Source organism: Eulemur rufifrons, chromosome 15, assembly GCF_041146395.1.
Source record: "Eulemur rufifrons isolate Redbay chromosome 15, OSU_ERuf_1, whole genome shotgun sequence".
NCBI lineage: Eukaryota > Metazoa > Chordata > Mammalia > Primates > Lemuridae > Eulemur > Eulemur rufifrons.
In genome coordinates this window covers 28,161,872-28,187,418 of record NC_090997.1, presented here as the reverse complement: position 1 = coordinate 28,187,418, position 25,547 = coordinate 28,161,872, and the positions used below count along the sequence as shown (strand labels likewise).

Sequence of the window (25,547 nt, the reverse complement as noted above, 5' to 3'; positions counted from 1 at the left end):
ATCAAGCTAGTGAGTTTGCATAGCATGCATTAATTTTACCAGCAGTAAAATTATTTTAATTAAGGGATTTTTCTACAACTAAATGAAGTGTCTTACACGCCCAATCAATTCTTTCCAATATGATTGCTCTACAAAGAAGGGATGGCAATTAATTAGAAGCCCCTTCAAGGACAATTGGTCTGTAGTGCACAACTTGAGAAAGAGCTGACATGCACTGTTTCTTTTCAATGTCATCATCTATGTTCATTGTATGTATTATTAGTTTTAAGAAAAGGAGCTACTGACAGAGTGGATAATGAGTTGTGAAATGAATAAGACAATCTGAATCATGTTTAAGAAAAGATGAAATAATAGCAAAAAAAAAGAGATAAGTTCTCTTGAATACCTTTTTTGAAACATGTCATTATTAGTTTGCTTATCTAAATTAAACGTATACATTTAAAATATTCACTGTGTACCAGTGAACTTTTTTCTAAATGAAGAGTGATTTCTGCATTTGTGAACTGATATTGAAAAGCAATATTTACTTTAAATTTTCTATTTTTTCTTTATGAAATAGTGGATCTTAACTTGTGGTAGAACTTATAAGATGTTAAGTATAATCTATTTATTATAATTTACTTTCGTAATTTTAAATTATTATGAGAGTAGGAAATGCTGTATCTCCAAAGTAATCTTCATCAAAAGTCATTTTTCTTACCATATTGCTCTACCTTTAAGCTTTCTTTTGTTAAATGTCTGCTGTTTATATATCAGTTAAGGATTTTGGAGCCTGAGTTCAGTTTATTTTTTAAAAAATATGAGTATTAAAAATCAAATGTTTAGTGCTTTTCATTCATATTACAAATAATGTTTTCAAAGCATTTTTACAGTAAAAGAATTATGTTAATTATATCACTAATAAGAAATAAATGGCTTTTGTAAACAGATAAAGGCTAATTAAATTATATGGAAGAAAAGATTTCATGCAAACAGCAATTAAAATATTAGAATGCATAAGACTAAAATTAACAAAAACATGCAAGTTCTAAATGGAGAAAACTGTAAATATTGCTGTAGTACAGGTACATACATACATAATTTGAAAGAAAATTTTAAAAATATATCATGTTGTATCTGTTATTATTTTTATTAATCTTTTTTCTAACTTTCATAGTAAAGATATTAGTGATATACACAGCACCATAAAGTATTAGAGTATTCTGAATTTGTGTGTTTACTTTTACCAGTGAATTTTTTACTTTCAGAAGTGTTCTCACTAAAAACACGATAACTATGTGAGGTAATGTATATGTTAATTAGCTATATTTAGTCATTTTACAATGTACATATACTTCAAAACATCATGTTGTACTCTATAAACACAAAGAATTTTATCTGTCTTCTTAAAATATAATAATAATCCATCCTCCCAGAAAGATAGACCATGCTGTTGGAGAGGACACACATGTATTAAGGATTTCATAGCTCCATATTATTTCATGTATTTATTAAATTTAAATAAAAGAAGTGTTTGTTTCACAAAATTGACATCTTATTCCTTAATGTTTACATGGAAAATCAGACAAATAAAGGCAAGTATACTCTGCAAAAACACATTATGTGAGTAGGTAGGGTATAGAACTAACTAGCTCTGTCAGATGTTAAAATATATAGCTCCATTAAAGAAAAGTATAGCACTTTTTCACTGATAGTCAACAAATATGTCAAAATACAAAGTCTCAAAATAAGTTCAAGTTGTGCAGAAAATTAAAGATATAATAAAATTGTCATCTCTGATCATTAGGGTAAATAGGGACTATTTAATAATTAAAAAGGAACAACTGGAAAACCATCTGAAAAAAAAATCTGACTTGCATATATCTTACAACACTCTCTAGGTTAAAGTCAAATAGATAAAAGTTTTAACACAAAAAATGAAAATATAAAAATATCAGAGAAAAGTTGTAGAACTGCTTTATAAATCTGAATGGGAAAGGCCTTTAAAGCTACCGTTCAAAATTTAGGTGTCAGAAAGATTGGTGAATTTGACTACATGAGAAGCAAAAATGTCTGCTGTGAAAGACATCATAGAAATCAAAATGCAAAAGGAAAACCATACAGACATTTCACTTAACAGAAGAAAGATTAGTATCACTAATACTGAGGTGGGGGGAGGGGAGAGGGGATGGGCATATACCTACATGATGAGTGCATTGTGCACCCTCTGGTGAATGGTCACGCTTGAATGTTCTGACTCGGGGGTGATGGGGGGAATGGGGGTATAACTACATGATGAGTGCAATGCGCACTGTCTGGGGAATGGACACACTTGAAGTTCTGATTCAGGGGGATGGGCAGGACATGGGCAGTGTATGTGGCCTGAACTTTTGTACCCCCATGATGATAAGCTGAAATTAAAAAAAAAAGAAAAAAAAATATATCAATAACTCTTAGAAATTAAGAAGCTAAAACCAAAAACCTGATTTAAAAAAATCAGTCAATAATATAAACATGCAGTTTACATAAGAAGACATAGAAAGTATCCCTAAATACATGGGGGAAATGCTCAGCTTTACTCATACTGTGATCAAAGAACATTTTAAAAACACCATAAATACATAATTTTTCTCCTATTAGTGGTAAAAATTTGAGTTTTACAACTTAATGATTTTATCCATTGCTAGCAATAATGTAAAATCACTATAATATCCAAGCAGCCCAATTTTTCAATATCCATACCTACACCACTTGACCTAACCTTCCCTTCATTGAGAATACATCCACATGCTAAGCAACATGTGTGCAATTTTTTTTTACCTGGCACCATTGGTTATTAGAGCAAAAGAATAAATATAGATGTGGAAATGAATGTGTAACACACCCAATACTGTTAAGAGATCACAGTAAAGTGAAAAGAAGCCACCTTAACACCACATTCTCAGATGCTTTTAAGCCTTGAGCAGCTCAAAATTTCTGCTAGGCAAATAAATTTGTTTTTCATTATTATTGTCTCTTATTAGACTTTGTGTTTTGACTATAGTCAAATTAGCCTTTCTGCTAATTTAGTCACTTCATCATTTTTTTCACTATCTCATTCTCTTTGTGAGTTTAAACTATTTTTTTTCGTTGTCTTCTTTTTGAGGCTTTGGAAGGCCAATACAAAGATTTAACAAAGAGTTAAATCTAAATTTTTCATCAGATATATCATTAAAGAAAACTCTATATTAATAAGTTTGACAATTTAGATAAAATGGATACATTCTTAGAAAACTACCAATTGGTAAAACTGATTGAATCATTAATATAAAAAAGTGAATAATACTACAACTTCCTAACTAATTGAATAAAATAGTTTAAAAATCTTTCCACAAAGAAATATATTGGACTACATGGCCTTCTATTCAATTTCTCCAATTTTCAATGAAAAGTTCATTCTAAGACTACATAAACTCCGACAAAAAACAGAGAGAAGAGCACGTCAATCGATTAAACTAGATAACCGTATTTGAGCTATTTACTTTTAACACATTGAAGGTAGGATTTTTATTGACCTATCATTAAAAAATAACTGATAATTTCTTCTCTTGTATCTGATCTGCTGATAATCTCTTCATTGATTATTTTATTAATATAGTAATAATTTTTCATAACCTTAAAATTATAAGCAGTCAAGTTACATAGGTATGGTTGAAGAGTTTGGGGATATTCTGTTTGTCTTCCTAGCTCCTTCCTTTTTCCCCAGTGATATGTGAGATTTCTAAGTGAGGTGTGCACACAGCAGGAGATATCAGTTTGTGAACCATCTCTATTTTCCAACTCAGTAGTAAGATGCATAGCTTACATGGTATTTTCCAGGAACTCATCCCTCACAAATTCATAGATTACAGTTTTGTTAATCATAAGCAATCCTAAACCAGGAGTATTCTGCTAAAGGATATTTTAGATAAATACTATCCCTTAAACAAATATTATTTGTCTACTTACTAGGAGATTTAGTTATGTTTATAAGAAGATTGCATCAGTTCTCCTATGTGCTTTCATTACGTAGGAATATTACCTGCATTAATGATCAATAACAGGTTCTCAGCCCAGCTTAATCAGCTCCTTTCTCCCCCAAATTTTGGGATTTACATCTTTTTCTACAGTTCCCAAATTTCTGATTCCTTAATTTCCGTTTACCTATCTTTTCCTATAGATTCTTAAATAAATTTATCATAATAATTTTAAAGTCCTTGTCTGATAATTCTAAGACTGGGCCTTAGAATTTATTTTTACTGTTTCTCTTGAATATAGTTCTATTGCTTTTTGGCAATCTCATGTTTTATTATATCATAGATACTGTGTCCAACATAATAGTATAAGGTAGCAAAATTACATATGCATAGATATGCATGCCTATATCTATATCTATACTTACACACACAGACACACACACAAATTTCCTTTCTCCACAGGAGGCTGTGATTTATCTATTATAATATTTTAATATTTTTTTCTAAATTTATTTCCAAATGGCTTCATAGGCAAATATAACATATATAAAAAGTAAAAATGCTTTTATTTTTGTATAAAATTGTTATTTTTATAGCTATTACATCACTTTTACCATTATCGATTAGCAATTTAGTTAACATTTGATTATTTTAAAAAATGCATTGACCTGGGAGCTGTGTCTTCCTGTTCTGATGCTTTTTATTTTTCAGTGCACATTTAAAATCATAGGATGAGGCTTTGTTATCTTTTAGGTCTCTTTCAAATTTCATATTCTGTAGGAATAAGAGCCTCTTTTGTGGCAGATGTCAACTTTATCTTTTTAAGTAATTTGACAACTTTCTTTAATAATTCAATGTGAATTCAAGTTTGTGAAAGGTTATTTAATTTTTTGTCTCTTTGTTTGAAAGAAGCTGAAGGTGAAAAATGCGAAGTGGTTTTGATGTCTACTTTTTTCTAGATGCCCTCTGTGTGAACAAACCTGAAAACATCAGTTATGCATGTTGGTTCCCATGTGAAGGCACAATGAAGGTAAGGTAAATTTATGTCATAGTTTCTCATTTGTCTCTTTAGTTTGTAGTTGTGTAATTTGAAAAAAAGTCAGAAATGTTAAAGTTACAGATTCTTCAATGTTCAAAGTTTGCATAGCATACATATGATTTTATAACCAAATTCTCAACAATCTACTTGGAAATTTGTATTTATTTCTTATATTTATAATATGGAGGTAATAAAGAGTTTGAAGAATCATTTTAACCCTAGTCTTTCAAACGCCGTTGTCATGCCCCTTTTTTTGTTTAAAGATCATAATGAACTGCCACTGTCTTTTGGATTTAGTTAAACCTCTGAAAGATTTTTTTTCCTTTATTTAAAAAAAAAAAAAAACTTAATGTTCTTCTTTAAGTTCTAGAATGTTACAAGGGTATAAACCTTTTGGTTACATAAATTGTTTTGTAACATTTAAGTCAAAGTTATAAGCGTGTCCATCCCCCAGGTAATGTGCATTGTACCCGTTAGGTGTGAATTTACTCACTCCCTCCTCCCACCTGCTTGATCTCCGATAAATGTTATTTCCATATGTGCACATAAGTGTTGATCAATTAGTTCCAATTTAATGGTGAGTATATGTGGTGTTTCTTTTTTCCATTCTTGTGATATTTCACTTAAAGAATGGTCTCCAGTTCCATACAGGTTAATACAAGAGGTATTAGTTCACCATTATTTTTATGGCTGAGTAGTACTTCATGGTATACATATACCACATTTTATTAAATCACTCATGAATTGATGGGCACTTCAGTTGTTTCCATATCTTTGCAATTGTAATTTTTTTAAATAGAATATCTTTTTTTTATTTTTTTGTTTGGGTAAATACCCAGTAGTGAGATTGCTGGGTCAAATGGTAGGTCTACTTTTAGTTGTTTGAGGTATCTCCCTACTACTTTTCTTAGAGGCTATACTAGTTTGCAGTCTCACCAACAGTGTATGAGTGTTCCTATCTCTCCACATCTATGCCAGCATTTGTTGTTTGGAGACTTTTTGATAAAAAACGTTCTCACTGGAGTTAAGTGATGTGTCATTTTTATTTTGATCTGAAAGATTTACCCTCTGAAAGATTTCTAATCTCTGGGAAGTTGTAGCAATAATAATTATGGAACCTATGACAAGAATTAAAAGAAAGGCCCCAATTTTCCCCTCTTACCTACCTCTGTCTTGCACAAAGTAGTAGTATATTTTTGTACATGTAAAGACAAGTAAAAAAAATTAGGATCTTAATTTTAAACAAATTATGAACATTTTGTCAAAATAATTCAGAAGTTTTCCAAAAAATTCAGAGTTAAAAAAGATATTCGCAGCCTCTTTTGTTGGAACATAATATAATTTGGTCATTTTACAGAAAAAACATTTTATAATTTTATATTGTTTACACCACTCATATACAATTTTTCCATGAAAATTATAAACCCTTTTCTTTATGAATATATTCATTAATGTTGAGCCAACCTTATAAAAAAATACAAGTCACTACTTCCTTCAAATTCACCATCTAGAAGCATTATGACTACTATAGACAGATTTCAAATTCCTCAGACCTCTTAATTTAAAGTATGCCTTCAAATATATCTTGTATTATATTTTCTAAATGCATAAATATATAAAGTAAACTTAATACATTCTACATATATATATATTTTAGCCAATCACTAATACATGACTATGCACATATGTGATTAGTTTAAAACTTTTAACTTTATTTTTAAGACATATTTAATTTTATCAGCATATTGAAGGTAAATGTACAATACATTTGTTAATTTAGTAACTGTAAATCTTCCCGTGGAAACAAATAAGCCAATTATATTTATTATCTCATTTACATAATTTTAGTTCTCTTTACACTTTTATAATGATAACCAACTTTAAGCTAACTAACCTATATTATTTCTTTAGACTCAAGAAAATACAAAAAGATAGCTATACAAGAAATTTTTAGTTACTTTATTATTTCATGGTAACCCATTTTATATAACTTTAACAACTTTTATGTTAGGCAAAATAAACACAAATATATATCACAAAGATATTTGCACATCTTATTTCAATTCTATAAGAAACAAGGGTATTTTACAACTATGTTTAGAGACTAACATTTGTATATTTTTCTTAATTAAATTTTTTTCAGGTATCCAAAAGTAATTTTATTAATTCAATTAAAAAAGCAGCCGGGCGCGGTGGCTCACGCCTGTAATCCTAGTACTCTGGGAGGCCGAGGTGGGCGGATCGTTTGAGCTCAGGAGTTCGAGACCAGCCTGAGCAAGAGCGAGACCCCATCTCTACTAAAAATAGAAAGAAATTATATGGACAGCTAAAAATATATATAGAAAAAATTAGCCGAGCATGGTGGCGCATGCCTGTAGTCCCAGCTACTCGGGAGGCTGAGACAGGAGGATCGCTTGAGCTCAGGAGTCTGAGGTTGCTGTGAGCTAGGCTGATGCCACGGCACTCACTCTAGCCTGGGCAACAGAGTGAGACTCTGTCTCAAAAAAAAAAAAAAAAAAGCAGTGTAAGCTTTTAATGCTGACTAAAGATTTGGAAATTGCAACTTATACAATTATATTAAGTCCTTATGATTTGTAGTATCATCAATAAAACATTCTAGTACATCAGTATAGTAGAATTAACAAGAATTCATGAAAATAGACCCTTTTAAATTGTATGCATTATTAAAATTTCAATTTCATATTTTGTATAATCATAGACAATTTGAAGAAACAATTATAGAATCATTATTTTAAAATTGAATCATTCTAATTTATCTAAACTGTCTTTTTTTTTTAATTAGGAAGTTGCCTGAGTTCTTTTTAAATAAATAAACCTCTTTTGAATAAATAACAATAAATAAATAAACCTTAGTATTTATATATTTTAGAAAATCAAGACTTTGAATTTAAGCCAAAAGCTCTACTGGTCTAGTTTTCTTTTCATCTAAAAGACTAACAATATTTTACCCACCCGTGGGTATATTTTTTTCTGCTTTGTTAAAGTTTTGGCAAGAGGAAAACATAAATAAAGCACAGTTTATCATTAGTTTATCATTTTTCTTTTCTTGTAATTTTTTGACTATCTGAACAATAGTCCTAGAAAGCTCATATAATGATAGAAAGAATATTTATGATTCATTAATTTCAAATTTTTCCCAAGCTAAAAAGAAAAAGAGAAAAAGCAAAAATGAATAAGTGAAGGGAAATTAGATTCAGGTAGATACAAAATCATGATTGCAAAAGGCTAATTATCTCCCCTCTGCAAAGAGTAGTAGATACTTAAAATGCAGAAAATCCTATTTTCGTACACATACATGCACACACACAAAGAACAAGTTATTATGGATAATTTAAATAAAAACTCACATACTTGGCAATTCCATAGAGTTATGTAATTAAAAATCTAGTGCTTATTAATCACAGAAGTATGAAAATCAAAAAGGGGGTCTTGTGTGTTTACTGAGTAATCTCTCTATTAGACATACCAGACAGAGAATCTCTTCATGAGAATTTTTCCCTTTTTGTTCTATTTAATCTGTCAAATGAACAATCTTGTTCACGTCAAAATTTCCCCAGAGTGGCCACTGCAATTTCAGATTGTCCTTTGAGAAATGATACCAATTAGAGAGATACATACATGACTTAACAATATGAATGGAGAAATATGTGGTGCCAAGACATAGGGGACTTAGAAGAACCCATGGAAACTTACATCAGACAGCACAGTGTCATGTCTCCAGAACACTCCAACAACCGTCAATCCCAAATGAGGGCCCAATTAAAAGTGTTTACAAGATTTTGAAAAGATGACTCAAGGGAAAATTTGCCCAAAGGAAAACCAGACTGTTGTGACCATCTGAACTCATCACTTATTTAGACCATCTGGATGATGGAGTTATGGAACTATGCTAGTCCTCTCCCAGTTGACTTCCTCTTGTAGACTCATCCGAGAAAGTAACGATGACAGTGGGAGATTTTCTTCTCTTTAGATAAAATTGGATCATATAATCAAAAGATTCCAAAAATGTTTTCTTATTATTAATGAAAGAAAATAAATGAAGCATTTGCAAATTTGATGAGAAATTGGAGCTCAGACTGGTACTGTACCAATGTCTTTGTCACAGTTGAAGAGAATATCCAGTGGTCTCAGAATAGTGCACCGTTCGCTGTCCAGGGTCCTGAGCTTTGAGAGTGAAGGCATTTTAATTGGATCTTTGTAGATTTGGGGTTTGGTCACTGTTCCTTCTAAAAAACCACCAGACAATTTCGTTGATCAAGAAAAGCTAATAATTTTAGACTTCCTGCAATAAGGAAAACCAATACCTTAATATAGTCCTAGTAGTGTCTGAGATGGGAGAAGTTATGGAAAAGATATTTATATGATGTAGAGCCCTGGGGGAGTGGTAGAGGGTATCTAGTGGGGATTTGTTAGAGTTTTTGAATGAAAATTGTACTGGTAACATAATATGCTGAGAATTTTAAAATGAGTCTTGATGAACAAGCTGCTAGTCTTGAAAAATAACTTGTTTTATTTAGTTCACAGTCTTACCTTCCAGGAGCAAGTATTTCATGCAGATAGTAGGTTATTCTTGCTTTTATTCAGTATTCACTAATATATGACAGGAAATTAGGTCTATTTTAGTTTTCATTATCAAAGACTAAAATTCCAAAAGTGTGCTTGTATTTTTTTATGCTAATAATGTTCCCTTTCTCTGAGGTCTTTTTTAAATACAAATACATTTGGAATTACAAATTAATTACAGGAAAATTAACTTCCTAACATTGATAATTTTTCAGAAGTTATGAAAGTGAAATAACTTTGTTTTTGTAAGAAAATATATACAGTAAAGTAGTTGAGGATAATGTTCAATATACTCTCAAATTTCAGGAAACAAATCTAATAAAATATGTATATACATATGGAGAGAAAATAATAAAGCAGTGTCATAAAATGGTTTTTTTTTTACTTTTTATGTGTGTTTATTTAACTTTGTAAGCCAATTATAACAGTGTTCCTTTAATTAAAGAAACTTTACAACTGATACACTCTAAATGTAGGAAATCATTACATGCTCAAACAGGTGGAAAGAAAGGCCTTTCTGAATTAGAAACACATAGACATACAGACACAGATGAAAAAAGCATGTAGCTTTAATTATAATATTTTAGCCTTGGGGAAAGTGTTAATAGCATTCAATAAAAATTCATCTGTTCATGTCAAAAATTTATTCTCCTTTCTAGTTGACTTAACATTCTTACTTGATTTGAGCTCCAAATAGAAAACAGAAAGACAGATTCTTAGTTGATTAGCTGTCTATAAGCAATTAATTTATTTAGAGATCACCAAAGGATCAGACTATGAAACCAAGTTCCTAATTATTCTTGCCACAGATGGGAAATAACTTATTGGCTATAACCAAAACCAAAAAGAAAATATGAATACATCCAGAGGAGTATTTTTTAAAAAGAGAAAGTTCTATTGCTGTTTTGGATTTACGACGTAGGAAAAGGTATACCTAGGCTTAAGCACTTTATAATAAGTGTACTTCTTTGGAGACAAAGTTTATCTAACTTTCAAGTAAAATCCATTGGGCATATCTGTGGGTGACTTCTAAAATTGTAAAAATAATAATTTAAATAAAAACATACTATCATGCCTTTCATGCAAATATAAAACAAGCATGTAAAAGATATTATTTAACTAACTTTTAAAAAGGAATCCAGTAAAATTTTACTATCAGTTCAAAGGAGGATCGAAATAACTCACCTGAGGAGAAAAAAACTGTTTAATAAAATCCAGAAATAGATTTTCCATGGCTATATTTCTCAATACAATGCTATTTCCACCATATTAGTTAATATTTAAATGATGTCCATAAAATTTTGATTAAAATCAAATGAAAAAATTGCATGTTTAAAAGCATTTGTGTAATATATGCTTACCTATTCAGTTTTTTGGAATATATATATGTGTGTAATAATTTGAGTATAGATTGAATATGACTATTGAAAATGATTTTGATATAAATCAAAACTGATTTTTCTTACCTTTGCTAAAGGAAAACATGATGTTAATATATAAAGAAAAGCATGAAATTCAAATCTTGAAATGATTTTAATATTTTAATATATGTAATGGGTACTTATGGCTTTCTTATTTTTTATAGATTTGTGCAAATGGAAGCAGTTGTTTGAGTGAAGAAGACAGTCAGGAATGTTGGTGTCCATGTGTTCTCATAGGGGCCAGCAAAATGTACCTTGAAAATACAACTGACTATCAAGAAAATGGCTGTCAATATGAAGATATTTGTAAAGATGAAATTAATAGACCCAGGTATTTATGCATCATTTGAGCAAATGATACCAACTATCTCTCAAAAGTTCTAATTACACTGATAAATCATAATTGAATTATTTCATAATAGTTTATAAGAATCATTTTATTTAAAATGATTGAAATTCATATACCATTTATTAATACATTTACATATATAGTTAATATATGTCATATAATCTCTTTATATTATATATAATAACGTGAGCATAAAAAAAGGAGAAGGAACAGATTATAGAAGAATAACTTTTCTATATCACACTAGAATTGTTAGTATAAATCTGTGGTAAATTTTTGGTAAATTAAGATGTACCTGATAAGCTCCAGAGCAACTACTAAGAAAATAGGTCATATAATACAGTAAAAATAGCATTGAAGGAATTAAAATGTTGCCATAGATTAATATTTACTTAATATAAAAGGAAATAGTATCAGAAGAATAAAGATACAAAAAATATATGAGACATGGCAAACAAAAAGTAAAAAGGCAGATATAAATCCAACTGTATCAATAATAAAATTTAAATGAATTGAATAAAAAATCCAATCAAAAGGTACAGATTTTCAGACTGCAGATATTCTGGATTTAGTCAATTATATATTGTCTATAGAAGATAAACTTTAGATTCAAACATACAAATAGGTTTAAAGCAAAAAAGGAAAAAGATGTGTAATTCAAACAGCAACCATAAGAAAGTTAGAGTGCCTATACTAATATCACACAGAATAGACCATAAAAAAAAAACAGCTACTAAAAAAAATGAAGGACATTTTATGTGATAAAAGGGTCAAACCATCAGAAGATACAGTGGTTTTGTATACACACATACACACACACACACAAAACTAACAGTAGAGCCCCAAAATACATGAAGAAAAATTAGAAGAATTGAAGAGAGAAATAGCCAATTCAACAATAATAGTTGAAGATTCTAATATTCCACTTTCAATACCAGATATAACACTTAGCAAAAAATCAACAAAGATATAGATTTGAACAACACTGTAAATCAACTGGAGCTAGCAGATATCTAAAAACGCATTACCCAACGACAGCAGAAAAACCTTCTTAAATGTACACGAACCATTTTCCAGAATAGACCATATGCTATGCTATAAAACAAGCTGCAATGTATCTAAAAGGATTGGAATAATAAAAAGGATGGTCTCTGATCAAAATGTAATGAGAACAAGTGACTTGGTAAATTCAGAATTATGTGGAAATAACACAATCCGCATTAACCAATAGGTCCTAAAGAAACTAAAATGAAAATAAGAAAATAATTTGAGATGAATGAAAATGAACACAACGTATTGAAACTCATGGGTTATAGTTGATATAGTGCTTAGAATAAAATCATTTTGTGGTATAACTGCCCTTTTTCTGATTTTATGTTTCTCTTTGTTTATAATCATTTCACTTTTTTGATATTCAGAGAATCTTGATATTTTTGCAGGTAAAATTAGCAACACTTTTATGAATTCTTGATATTATCTCATAATTAATCCTAAAAATGGAGCCCAGCATATTTTGCAGATATAAGGACTTTATATAAAGTTAACAGTTCTCTGTATCAGTCACAACATCTAGAAATTATTATATAATGTGATATCACATATAATGACAAAGATATGCAAAAATCTCAGAATTATTTTAACAAAAGATGCTCAAATTCTCTGTTAAAACAATTCTCTAAATACCACTAAATTCAATGAGAAGAAAAATTATATATACTCGAATAAAGTGAAATGAAATCCATGATCTTAGATATAATGCCCTAAATTGACTAAGATAGCAATTCTTCCCAAATTAATTCATACATGCATTTAATGCAATAACAAAAATATTGCAGGTTATTTTAGAAACCAATCAACATGTTCTAAAATTTATGTGAAAGAATGATGTTTTATAAATAACTAAGTTGTCTTTGAAAAGGAAGACTAATGGGGTGAGACTTCATGAGCCATCTGGTATGACAGACTACAATACCCAAATGGAGGCTTTGTAGAAACAAACAGTGGGCCAACAGAGACCTCTGTGAACAACGCATGTACATATGGGATCTTATGTATGAGAAATTTGGCCACAATTTGATATGAACACACCAGAGTCTTCAGTAAATGATATTGGGGAAATGGTTCATTATGAAACCATAAATGAAACTGGATTACAAGCTTACACTTTATATAGAAGCAGACTCCAAATGTATTTAGAGATCTAAAAGTAAAAGGTAAAATGATCAACTGAAAGAAATGTAGAAAAATATCTTTGTGGTTTTGGAATGGAGAAATTTTTAAATAAAACTTCCAAATACAACTCATAAAGCAAAATAATAATGGTTGTATTGTAATAATATTAGAGGATTTCTTTCTAATGAAAGACAGCAGTAATAATAATAATAATAATGACAGATCATTGATAAATAATGCATAAACATTTTTCTATTGAAGTATACTTTATATGAGTACAGCTTAAAGTGTCATGTAATGTAAATGAAATAATTCACACATGTCTAAGTATTAGCACATTTTTGCCCTAAAGTGTTCAGAAAACATTTTCGAGGAATTTGGAAAACCTTTAACAAGCCAAAAAAAAAAAAAAAAAAAAAAGGAAAAATTCCACCAGCCATATTGACAATCAAGACTCAAGGCTTCAGGATAGCTTTTAGTAAGTATAGTGTCATAATATCTTAACCTCAGCCTCACAACATGAAGTGTTCTTGACTCCAGTCTCTTTCTGAAGCTACAAATTCATGCCTAAGTCACCAATATCTACTTGCCACCAGAAATATCATAACAAAATGAAATATAGTCATTTATACATTTATTCAAATTTATTCTTCTAATTGGAAGATATTATACAGAATTTTATGAAAGTGAGACCTGCTACTTGTCCCCAGGTAATGTACCATACATAGGTAAATTTATATTCTCTTCAAAACACATCTCATGGTTATTCTATTTCATTAAGAAAGCAAATATCTCTTTAAAGTACTAAAGTAACTATTATTTTCACTTTCTGAACATACAAGTACCTTGCTTATAGCTGTTGCAATGTGTTTTCTGGCTTTCTTTTTGGAAGCTTTAAATTAAACTTGCTTTCTTTATAGGCTATTTTAGGAAATTCACATTTTCTATATATTGCTTAACATAACCAAAGCACAATTTTTCATTTATAAGCAAGAGGTCTGGTTGGAAATGTAAAATCTTAAAGTCCGTGAGAAAATCAAGTATAGCTTCAAAACCTATTTCTGTAGAGTCAGGAAGATGTATAAATAGAGCTTTAAGTGAATTTGCTACAAAAATACAATATATTTTGTTCAGGGTTTTCTTAAATTATTTCTAAGCAAGAGAATCTAATAATTATTCTAAGACTATTGTAATTTCTGTCATGTTGGCAATGATTTTATTAGCAAGTTGAATTGCTTCTTTTCTCTTTCTTTTCTTTCTTTTCTTTTTTTCTTTTTTCTTTTTTTTCTTTCTTTTCTTCTTTTCTTTCTTCTGTACCATGCTAACTTTTCTGCCTTCAAGCAAAAGTTTTATGTGCTTACATTTTACCTTAAAAAAAAAAAGAAAGAAAAGAAAAGAAACTGAACTATATATAAAAATGGCGTATTGTGTGTATATAATATGCACATTTATTTTTGGCTAGTCTTGATACCACAGAATTTTGTTTTCTCTAGTGTCTAATGCATTTATATCAGGATCATTTTGTCTAATGCATTTGCATGTACTGATTTTTTTCTCCTCTTTATTATGCCATGAAAAACCAAATAACCTTGCTTCCTTAAACTTTATGGTAATATTATAGAGATCATTCATTTTAGCAATTCTTAAGTAGATAACATTGTATTATCCATATGTATGACAAAATTATTTATAATAAGCTTAATTAAATGAGGCACTTTCATATAATTAAGTTTCAACTATGGTATGGATTGAAACTTATCTCATTCATATACAATTATCTCTAATTTATTTTTTCCAATATGTATGTTATGCATTTAAAGTCAAGGTTTGACTCTATTATAGCTTCCTGTTCTATGACTTATGCTTTAATTTCATATCTCAAACAATAAAACGTTTTTATGCATGTTATATGATTTTGTATTACCTGGGTCAGATTTTTATTTTAATTCATAATATTTAAATAGTTTTTTATAAGTCTAACATTTTTACATTGCTTTTCAAATTGTCTCCTAAAACTTGGACTTTCATGAAGCTTTTTATACAGAAGCTTTAAGAAGATGACCTTTCTTCTGAGCATAGCTTACTTAATTTTAAAAAGCATTTGTTGATTATTCAGTGAAACAATATTAATGATGCATTCACTATTTATAAGCCATATAGGTCATAACCTTAGGACTTAGGGTAAGAAGTAGAGTATCAGATTTACTTTCTTCTATCTTTAGAAAAAATATTTCCATTAAAAATCTAAATGAGGAAAGAAGCTTTATAATTACAATATTTAAAACTTAGACCATATTTTCAACTTACAGACTTTCACCTAATAGGTCTCTGATTTTCCTTTTGTTTTTTTTTTTGGGGGGGGAGGGAGACAGAGTCTTACTTTGTTGCCCGGGTTAGAGTGCCATGGCATCAGCCTAGTTCGCAGCAACCTCAAAATTCCTGGGCTTAAGCAATCCTTCTGCCTCAGTCTCCCGAGTGGCTGGGACTACAGGCATATGCCACCATGCCCAGCTAATTTTTTCTATATATTTTTTTAGTTGTCCAGCTAATTTCTTTCTATTTTTAGTAAAGACAGGGTCTTGCTCTTGCTCAGGCTGGTCTCGAACTCCTGACCTCAAGCGATCCTCTCACCTCAGCCTCCCAGAGTGCTAGGATTACAGGCATGAGCCACTGCGCCCAGTCTCTGCTTTTCCTTTTACATCATAGTATTCACTTGCTTTAAATTTAAGTATAACTTAAAATTTATTTATTTAATAATACAGTTAGTAATACACTCATAAAGTCTTTTAATCTGATTTATTTTCTCAAAGTAAAAATTGCTTTACACTTAAAGAAGATTTTCACATTATCAACAATATGCATATATAGGCCACCATAATCTTCATGATATTTTATAAAAATTAATGTACTTGTCACTGACTAGCTTTCAATTTAATAGCCATTTATTAATATCTTAGCACTGCATATGCCTATATACATGTATATTAGAATTTACTTAAATTTAATAATTATGATGACAAAATGCTTGACATACTAGTACATGGTTGGATGAAAAGTGGAGAGGGCTTTTGTAAATTGAAGAAATTTATTTTAGATCAATGATTTTTTAGAATATGGTCTTGCCTTCTGGAGGCATCTTGGCATTTTCTAGGGTCATTTTCAGTATTCAGAATAATTGGCTGGAATTGCTGGCATTTAACAGGTGGGTAGTGAATTATGAATTTAATAAATCTTTCAATGCACAGAACAATTCCATGAAAAGAAAAAGTGGTTTATAGTTTGCACAATTTCTAAAAGTCTTAGCATACATTAATGTGGATATAAAACCTACTTGTAAATATTTAAACCGTGATCTGAACTTCATTTTACATATCAGCACAAAATATTTTTACAAAATCCCTGGATATTCCAAGAGTGAAACTTTTATGTTAATCAAATGAATATTATTTTTATTCAGAGATATGTTAGAGTTTGTTAACCATATGGAAAAAAATCACATCATTCTACTTGAATTTCTAGTGTCAAACTACTATCAACAGTCATTATTGATGTCATGGTAAAGGGTAATTATATGCATGGTTGCAGACAGCTAACCATTTCAATATATCTTCTAGTTCAGTTATTCCATAGTATTCTGATAAAGAAATATGTACAATTATAGATTAATGGTCTTTACTACTTTTTGTTAATATATTAGAGTTTGAGCATTATCTTGATTGATTTTTGATATTAGGTGTGTAGACAGGTTATATCTATCTACAAATTCAATTATATGAAGTAAAGAGGGTGCTACAAAAAACAGAAATGTGTTATAAATAGAAAATATTGGTCTGATTGATTCGAGTATATCTGCTTTAGGAGATGTTTAAAACCTAAATATTAATTTGCATTTCCCTGATGCCTAGTGACATTGAACATTTGTTCATATGTTTGTCACTCATTTGTATATCTTCTTTTAAAAATATCTGTTCATGTCTTCTGTCTACTTTTTGATGAGACAAAAGACTTTTTATTTTTTTCCTTCCAATTTCAGTCCTTTGTAAATTCTGGATATTAGCCCTTTGTTGAATGTATAGTTTGCAAATATTTTCTCTTATTCTGTAGATGCTTATTTGTTTTTATGATTATTGCTTTTCCTGTGCAGAAACTTTTTAGTTTAACTATATCCCACTTATTTATTTTTGTTGTTGCTGTTTTTGCTTTTGTGGTCTTAGTCATAAATTCCCTGCATAGGTCAATGTCCAGAAGAGTTTTTCTTATGTTTTGTTTTAGAAATTTTATGGTGTCAGGTATTACATTTAAGTATTTAGTCCATTTTGAGTTGATTTTTGCATATGGTAAAAAATAGGGATCCAATTTAATTCTTCTTTATGTGACTATCCAATTTTCCAGCATCATTTGTTGAATAGGGTGTTCTTTCTTCAATGTATGTTTTTATCTACTTTGTTGAAAATCAGTTGATTGTAGCTATATGGTTTTATTTTGTCTTCTCTATTCTGTTCCATTGACCTAAGTGGCTGCTCTTGTATGAGTACCATGCTGTTTGTTTGTAAAACCACAAGGAAATACCACCTTACCCTTGTCAAAGTGGCCATTATTAAAAAGTCAAAAAATGATAGATGTTGGCATGGATTCAGTGAAAAGGGAATGGTCATTCACTGTTGGTGGGAATGTAAATTAGTACAACCTTTATGGAAAACAGTATAGAGATGCCTCAAAGGACTAAAAGTAGACCTGCCATTCAATCAAGCAATCCCACTACTGAATATTTACCCAAAGGAAAAGGACACCCACACCTGAATGCTTATTGCAGCACAATTTATAATTGAAAAGATATTGAATCAACATAAGTGCCCACCAACTATTGAGTGAATAAAGAAAATGTAGTACATATACACCATGGAATACTACTTAGCCACAAAAAAAGAATGAAATAATGTCTTTTGCAGCAACTTGTGTGGAACTGGACACCATTATCCTAAGTATCTCAGGAATGGAAAAACTAATACCACATGTTCTCACTTATATCTGGGAGCTAAACAATGTGTCTTTACTATCATAAAATGTTATAATGAACATTGGAAATTAAGAAATGGAGAGGGTGGCAGGGGCATGAGAGATCAAGAAATACCTATTAGGTACAATGTACACTGTTCTGGTGACAGATACACTAAATGCCCTGACTTCACCATTATATAAAATTCACGCATATAGCAAAAACACTTGTACCTCCTGAATTTATTGAAATTAAAAAAAAGAATTAAATACTAAAGGACATTAAGGTTGTGTTTAAAGTTTAGAAAAAAATAGATTCAAAAGAATCATAGCTGTGTGCAGTTATACATAGAGATATATAGGTGTATGTATAATCACCTTTATATATTATTATTAAAGACATTTTTTCTGATATTTATTTGAGTGATTTTCTTCTATTTCATACTTTTAATAATATAAATGAGAGTTAAGTTAAAAATGAGACTATATCAAAAGGTTGATGTGGCTTATATAGATACAAAAATACTAATTATACAATATTTCACAGATATTAATCAAAGTAAAATTTAGTTGTAAAACTGTAATTCCCAAAGAATTTTTCCTAATTAATGCCATGGGAATTTCTTAGATATTTAACACATACTTTTGGTGTATTCACTAGGATACAATACTAATCCAAACTGATCTTTCACTATATCAAGTTTTAAAAATAATTGATAAACTTTAGAAATACTTGAGGAATATCGACTTTATGAGTTCTTCAAATAAACAAAATAAAACAAACAAAAACAGAATATTTTCAATACAAGAAACCTGCCAAGGACAAAGGAAAAAGCTCTGAAAATAAATAGAAGATGAGTGCTGATTTATTTAAATGTAGATATAAAATTATGATTACATGCATTATACAAACAAATTAAAAACAGAAGACATTATGATGAACTGTAACAGTATCAATTTTTTGTTTATTGTCCTTAAGAGAAATGCAGCAACTGAAATTTAATTGTTTAATTTGAAACAACAAAATAATAATAAAAATAAAGGTATAATGCATTAAAATCATGAAATGAAAAGGGAAAAAATGAGAATTTATAGAAATATTCTAATTTTTTCTAATCCATCTAGCAAGATATCAGTAGATAATCTCTGAGGTTATTCAGTCAAGGAATAGAAGACTAAGGATATTATTAATATGCACATTTAAGAAGATAACTAATAGAGGATCAAACCCAGAAAATATTGCAAATGACAAGATATCAATCACACCACAAACCAATTTAAAAAATAAAGAAATCAAATGCAAGTCATATAGCAAAACTGAAAACAAAAGGATTACATGCACACAGAGATATAACTGTAATTAACATCTATTAAAATACCTCAAACATCAAACTAAAACAAATCCAATTCTATGTTGTTTAAAAGATGTTCATTTTAACAATTTGATTTAAAAAGATTAAAAGAAATAGGATAGAAAAAGTACTGCAGAGATGCTAATTAAAACAAGGCTGGAATTATATGTTTGATACATCCATGTATCAAATTCAAGACAGAATGTGTTAAACAGATATAAAGTAGTTTACATTTAGCTTTATGTTGACATGCTAATAGCATTTGCATTAAGAACAGTGCTGCCTGCTATTAATCCAGGTTCCTGAACATTCAAACATCTAGAAAAATATTTACATTAGACAAAATCTTATAATTTTAATGTAAGGATAATTTATAGGTCTGTTTTTAAATATGGCAAATTGAGTAAGTATGCTTCCCTCTACTTTTTTCCAAAATCCACTAAAATTATGGTCAAATAGAACAAAGAGCATAGGAAAGAAGACAATAGAATTTGAGATGCTGGAAGGCAGACAAATAAGTGGCTGGCTCAGAAGACTAGAAGACCAAGCTATTAATAAATTGGTGACAGAGGGGAAGCCACTGAGCAAGATGAACAGTCAAAAAGCTGAGGAATTAGACTCATCAAGAATTTCTGATGAACTAAGTGTGAAAAGCAAAGAATTGGTTATCGGCTTATATGAGCATTAAGGCCCTTGGATACCCTCCTTTATACTGTGTGACCAACCCCCCCTGGAACAATTCCCAGAGCCCAGGGATATGGTGAAATACTATAGAGGAGAAATTAAATAAAAAAACAAAGACAACACAGCCTTTTCTACTCTTCTACTCTAAAAATGGTGGTAGCCTGGCCACTCCCACTGACTGTCACTGACTGGCCCTGGGAAAAAGAATACAAACTCTGGGAGTTGGAGGGTCCTTCAACAAATCAGCCAGGTCTCTTTCTGATCACATGCAGTAAAGTTGGCCACTAGCAAATTTCACTCACAAATGAATACACAGAATTTCAAACTGTATATTTTTTGGTGATTTATTTTTCGATATTAGTGGAGAGTTTATCATAACCATATATATTAGGAAAGTCTCTAACTTCACAGAGACTAAAATTAATTAGGGGTTGGGAGGTGGGGAGAGAATACAGAGAAAATAAAGACAAGGGGCATGTTAAACTTTTGAAAAAAACTCCAATACTTAAAATTAATGTCCCCAAGAAAATAGGAGAAAGGTAGAAAAATATTTTTTTTTTCAGATTTACGATGTCTGAACATTTTTACTTCTCAAGAAGTCTAACCTAAAAATAATATGTATCCCTTAAAATAAGAAGTAAACTAAAAAAAAAGGGAGATGAGGATTTTAGGAAACTGAAGATTTCCAATCCAGAATATAGGAATTAAAATCCACAAATTGAAGGTGAAGAGAGACCCCAGAAGACACTCTGTAGTGAGCCTGTCAGTGTTGATTATTAGGAGTGTTGTCCTGGTTCTTTGGCTCCTTGCTTGGAAAAATCACATGCAGGCTGGGTGTGGCAGAGTGATGACAGACACTTAGCACTTCTACACAAGCAGCTTTTATTTTGCAGGTTTTTCAACACAGTAAGCCAAAGTACATTTCCTGAGGGGAAATGGGTCTATCTCCATGAGAGGAGAAGACCCTAGGGTTTTACCACACTTCTACTTTTATGTCTACATCTTATGATATGCTAAATGATAGGCAGAATTGTCATTATTTTCCTGGGAAAAGAATGGACAGTTCTTAGAGCCAAGGGCCCTCCCCAATTTTATTGTTATAGGGTAAATTCCAGGGTTTGCCGAATTTGTAAACCGTCATAGCACTGCTGGGTGTCATTTTTGTTATGCTAATGTACGTTAATGGAGAAAAGGTTACCTTTCAACGTGAGCTCCTACTTTCTGTGCATGCTACTGGCCAGGAAATGTCCCTAACCTAAAGTTCTTGCTGTTTCAGGTTTGGTTCTATGTACTCATTGGCCTTGTCATTTTTGCCCCCCTCCTCTTTTCCTGTGGTTAGTGTTGCCAACCTGCACCTGTCCCTAACAAGCCTATGAATCTATCCAGGAGAGACATCTCTAAGGAAAATAAATAATAAGGCTGACAGAAAATCCAATGTATTTTAAATATTGAATAACATTGGGGAGTAATTATGGTTTGCATACTTACAATAACTACACAAAATTTAAAAAAATGGTGATTACTGGCCGGGCGCGGTGGCTCACGCCTGTAATCCTAGCACTCTGGGAGGCCGAGGTGGGCGGATCGTTTGAGCTCAGGAGTTCGAGACCAGACTGAGCAAGAGCGAGACCTCATCTCTACTAAAAATAGAAAGAAATTATATGGACAACTAAAAATATATAGAAAAAATTAGCCGGGCATAGTGGTGCATGCCTGTAGTCCCAGCTACTCGGGAGGCTGAGACAGGAGGATCGCTTGAGCCCAGGAGTTTGAGGTTGCTGTGAGCTAGGCTGACGCCACGGCACTCACTCTAGCCTGGGCAACAGAGTGAGACTCTGTCTAAAAAAAAAAAAAAAAAAAAAAAAAAAAATGGTGATTACTGTTTAGAAAACAAACAATGGTTCAGAAAAAGTGAATATATACTATCTGTTTCAGTGTAAATATTGATAAAGTCATAATCATATTAAATTAATAGAAATTTAAGAAAAAATTAACATAATCATATTGGGAGATTGAAAAAAGGGGTTGGAGTGTGTGTGTGCGCTTGTGTTTGTGTGTGAGTATTTTGAGATGGGAAGTAGTGTAAGAAATTTAAATGTTTATTTTCCATAGATGAAGCCAATGGATAATGTCTAATTTTTTTAAAAATAATAAATATGAAGCATATTATGTGGAAATATTGAGAAAATGAAAGAAGATAAATAGTTAAATATTTTAAAATATTTTTGTATATGCAGCATGATGAGTTTAAAATCGTAGATCAAGAGATACCTGCATTTATTTCAAGAATATTTACATATTATTTGAAAAAATAAAAATTAAAAATAAATCATAAGATTAAAACATGGAAATAGTTTTAAAACCAAAAGTGCATTTCAAAAAAATTGGACAAATACTAGGGCATCAGAAGTCAAACCTTTCTAAGAACATCCCAATAAACTTCCAACCAATGACCATTAGAAGGTAACGTATTGCTGGGTTGGTTTTGCAGGGTACAGGGGAGCGATGAAGGGGGCTAGAGTGTGTCATGAAAAACACAAAGAAAGTATCAATATCTTATTTTCTTTTGAACTAATTATAAAATCAGGATTAAAAATCTAAACAACTCTTACATATCTATAAAAATGAAAAATAAAAATTTTTCAAAAAATTTTTTAAAAAGAACAAATAGTGCAGAAATATTGCCCCAAATAGGTATCTATTAAGAAACAAAAAGATAAATGGCCAGTAACTGTATAAAAAGATATGTGCAGTTATTTATAAATTAAACAAATGAAAATCATTGTAAAAAAGATAGATTTTTTCATTCAGGTTGGTAAATATTAAAACATTTGGTGATATTCAGATCCCTCCAGGGTTTGGGAATCCCAACATTCTTAAAAATCAGAAATGGACTGTGAGACAACTGCACACATCCTGATCACGGTGATCGGTTCAAGAGTGTGGATGTGTTTGACATTGGTCTAGTGAGGCTCATCCCAGGACTTGGCTGAGCAGTAGGAGGGGACAATCTTGCTTTCTGCTGGACCTGGAGCTGTGAGGATCTCAGCCTGGGGATTCTGGGGGTCACATGGAAAAAATCCGCCCGAGAGGGAGGGGCAAGATGGTGGACGAGAAAAACTTCCAGCCAGAGTGTCTCTGCAAGAAAGACAGATTTTAGAAGAAAGTAAAAAAAAATAAAAATAAACAGGCAGACAAACACAGATTGGATGAGGGTCAGAAGGAAGGGTGCCTGAAACTACAGAAGACTCCAAGGGAAGAAGTTGCGGAGAACTGGAAGGAGAAAGGCCCTGAGAGGCTTGGAGACCAGCGAAAAGGGTAGGTGGAACAGTTAAATTTCCCCTCCCTTGCATCTTGGACTGCTGGTGGGCTCCTGAGTGGTTGGAGAGACCCACTAACCCCAGCCCAGAGACGGCTGCTGCCAGTGAGACTGTTTTGACATTCTCTTTGGATTGTATTAGCCATTTTGTTTATCTTAAGTTACTATACAAAAACTAACAGCTTAGGGATTATTTTTATTATTTATTTTTCCCTAGGCAAAACTTTGCTATGGCAACCACAATGTACATATAGCCAGATAGCTTGCAAAGAGTAGGACACAGCAAGAGAGTGGGCAAGACCAAAGGGAAAATTAAAGCTTGCAATTTAAGCTCTTGTAACTACAATTTCTAGGACAGCTTTAATCCCTAACAGTACGGTTAATATCAGATTACAGAAAGAGTGAGTTAGAAACATGTTTTCTGTGCACTTTTCCACAAACACTGAAATCAGTGGAAGAAATTGCACCTACAACTAGGGTTAAAAGACTGAAACCAAAATATCTTCATAAACCTTTGACCATAAGTATCTGTTTTTGTGCTCCTGTTTACTTCATGTTTTACTTATTCTAATTTACTGACATTTATTTTTTTGTTGTTGTTTAGACATGTCTACATTTTTACCTAATTAAGAAACTTAAAGCTAAACACGTGGGCATTTTTGTTTATAACTCAAGAGATTTAGCTATTATCATTAGACCAACAAAATTAAATTTTCCTTTGTTATCAAAAATCATATAAACATATATCATTTAGGTTTTTTGGTTGGGTTTATAGTTTTATAACCTTTGTGTGAAACCCTGACACCTTAAGAGCGTAAAATGGCCCGTAAAACCCAGGCAAAAAAAATGTATGCTAATAATTTGAAAACAGTTTTTTCTTACTTTATCAATAATCCCTTTTTTTCTTTTTAACAACCCAGCTTATTTACCAAAGATGACTAAATTCACATGAACTGGAAAAGCATTTGGGTTTGCTTAATTAATTTGTGAGTGCTTCCTTATTTCTAGGCCAGTCTGGAACATGTCGGAATAAACTTATAATATATGTACATACACAAAACATATCTTAATATATATACTCTCATGCACACACACACAAAGCTCCAGTAGCTTTTACCTTAGAACTCTAGTCATGAGATATTAATAGTAATACAAACTCACCAGTTTTCAAAGGACAGCTAGATCCAAATTTTCTTCTGACAAAACTGGAACTTGTTAACATGGCTAAACTTTAGTTGCCCTGATAGGTAATGCCTGTGAAGCAAAGTTTTGGATAAAGCAGTTTTTATGGCTGTTTGATTTTAAAAAAAGGAAAAAAAACCTCTTTTACTCTTTTATTCCCTTCAGCTTAAAAATAAGTTTTCAATGTTTACATTTTAGCTAGAGCTGGCTGCAAGATCTCCAAGTAGCCTTCAATTAGTAATGTCATAAACATTGAGTTTATCTCAACATCATAGAAAAAGTTAGTAGGTTCAGAGTAGGCAGAAAAGGAAATAGAGAGACAGCTCAGAATAAACCAGGCCCATCAAACAAGAGCAGGAGGTCTGGGTCTCAGGATGACTTAACAATTCCACACAAGAAGAAGCTCAGAGTCAGGGGCTAAAGGGGGCCATACTGGTACCTGATGCTGAGTTCAGGCTACCTCTTTGGGAGGTCGT

General features: G+C 31.1%; 1 protein-coding gene across 1 annotated transcript in view; it reads left to right on the top strand.

Annotated features, from left to right (window-relative positions):
- Positions 1 to 25,547, top strand: part of EYS (eyes shut homolog) — a 1,462,097-nt gene that overhangs the window by 132,726 nt on the left and 1,303,824 nt on the right. The window contains 3 exon segments of the mRNA XM_069488330.1: positions 4,884 to 4,910; positions 4,913 to 5,004; positions 11,183 to 11,349. Coding sequence (XP_069344431.1) covers positions 4,884 to 4,910; positions 4,913 to 5,004; positions 11,183 to 11,349 — 286 coding nt within the window.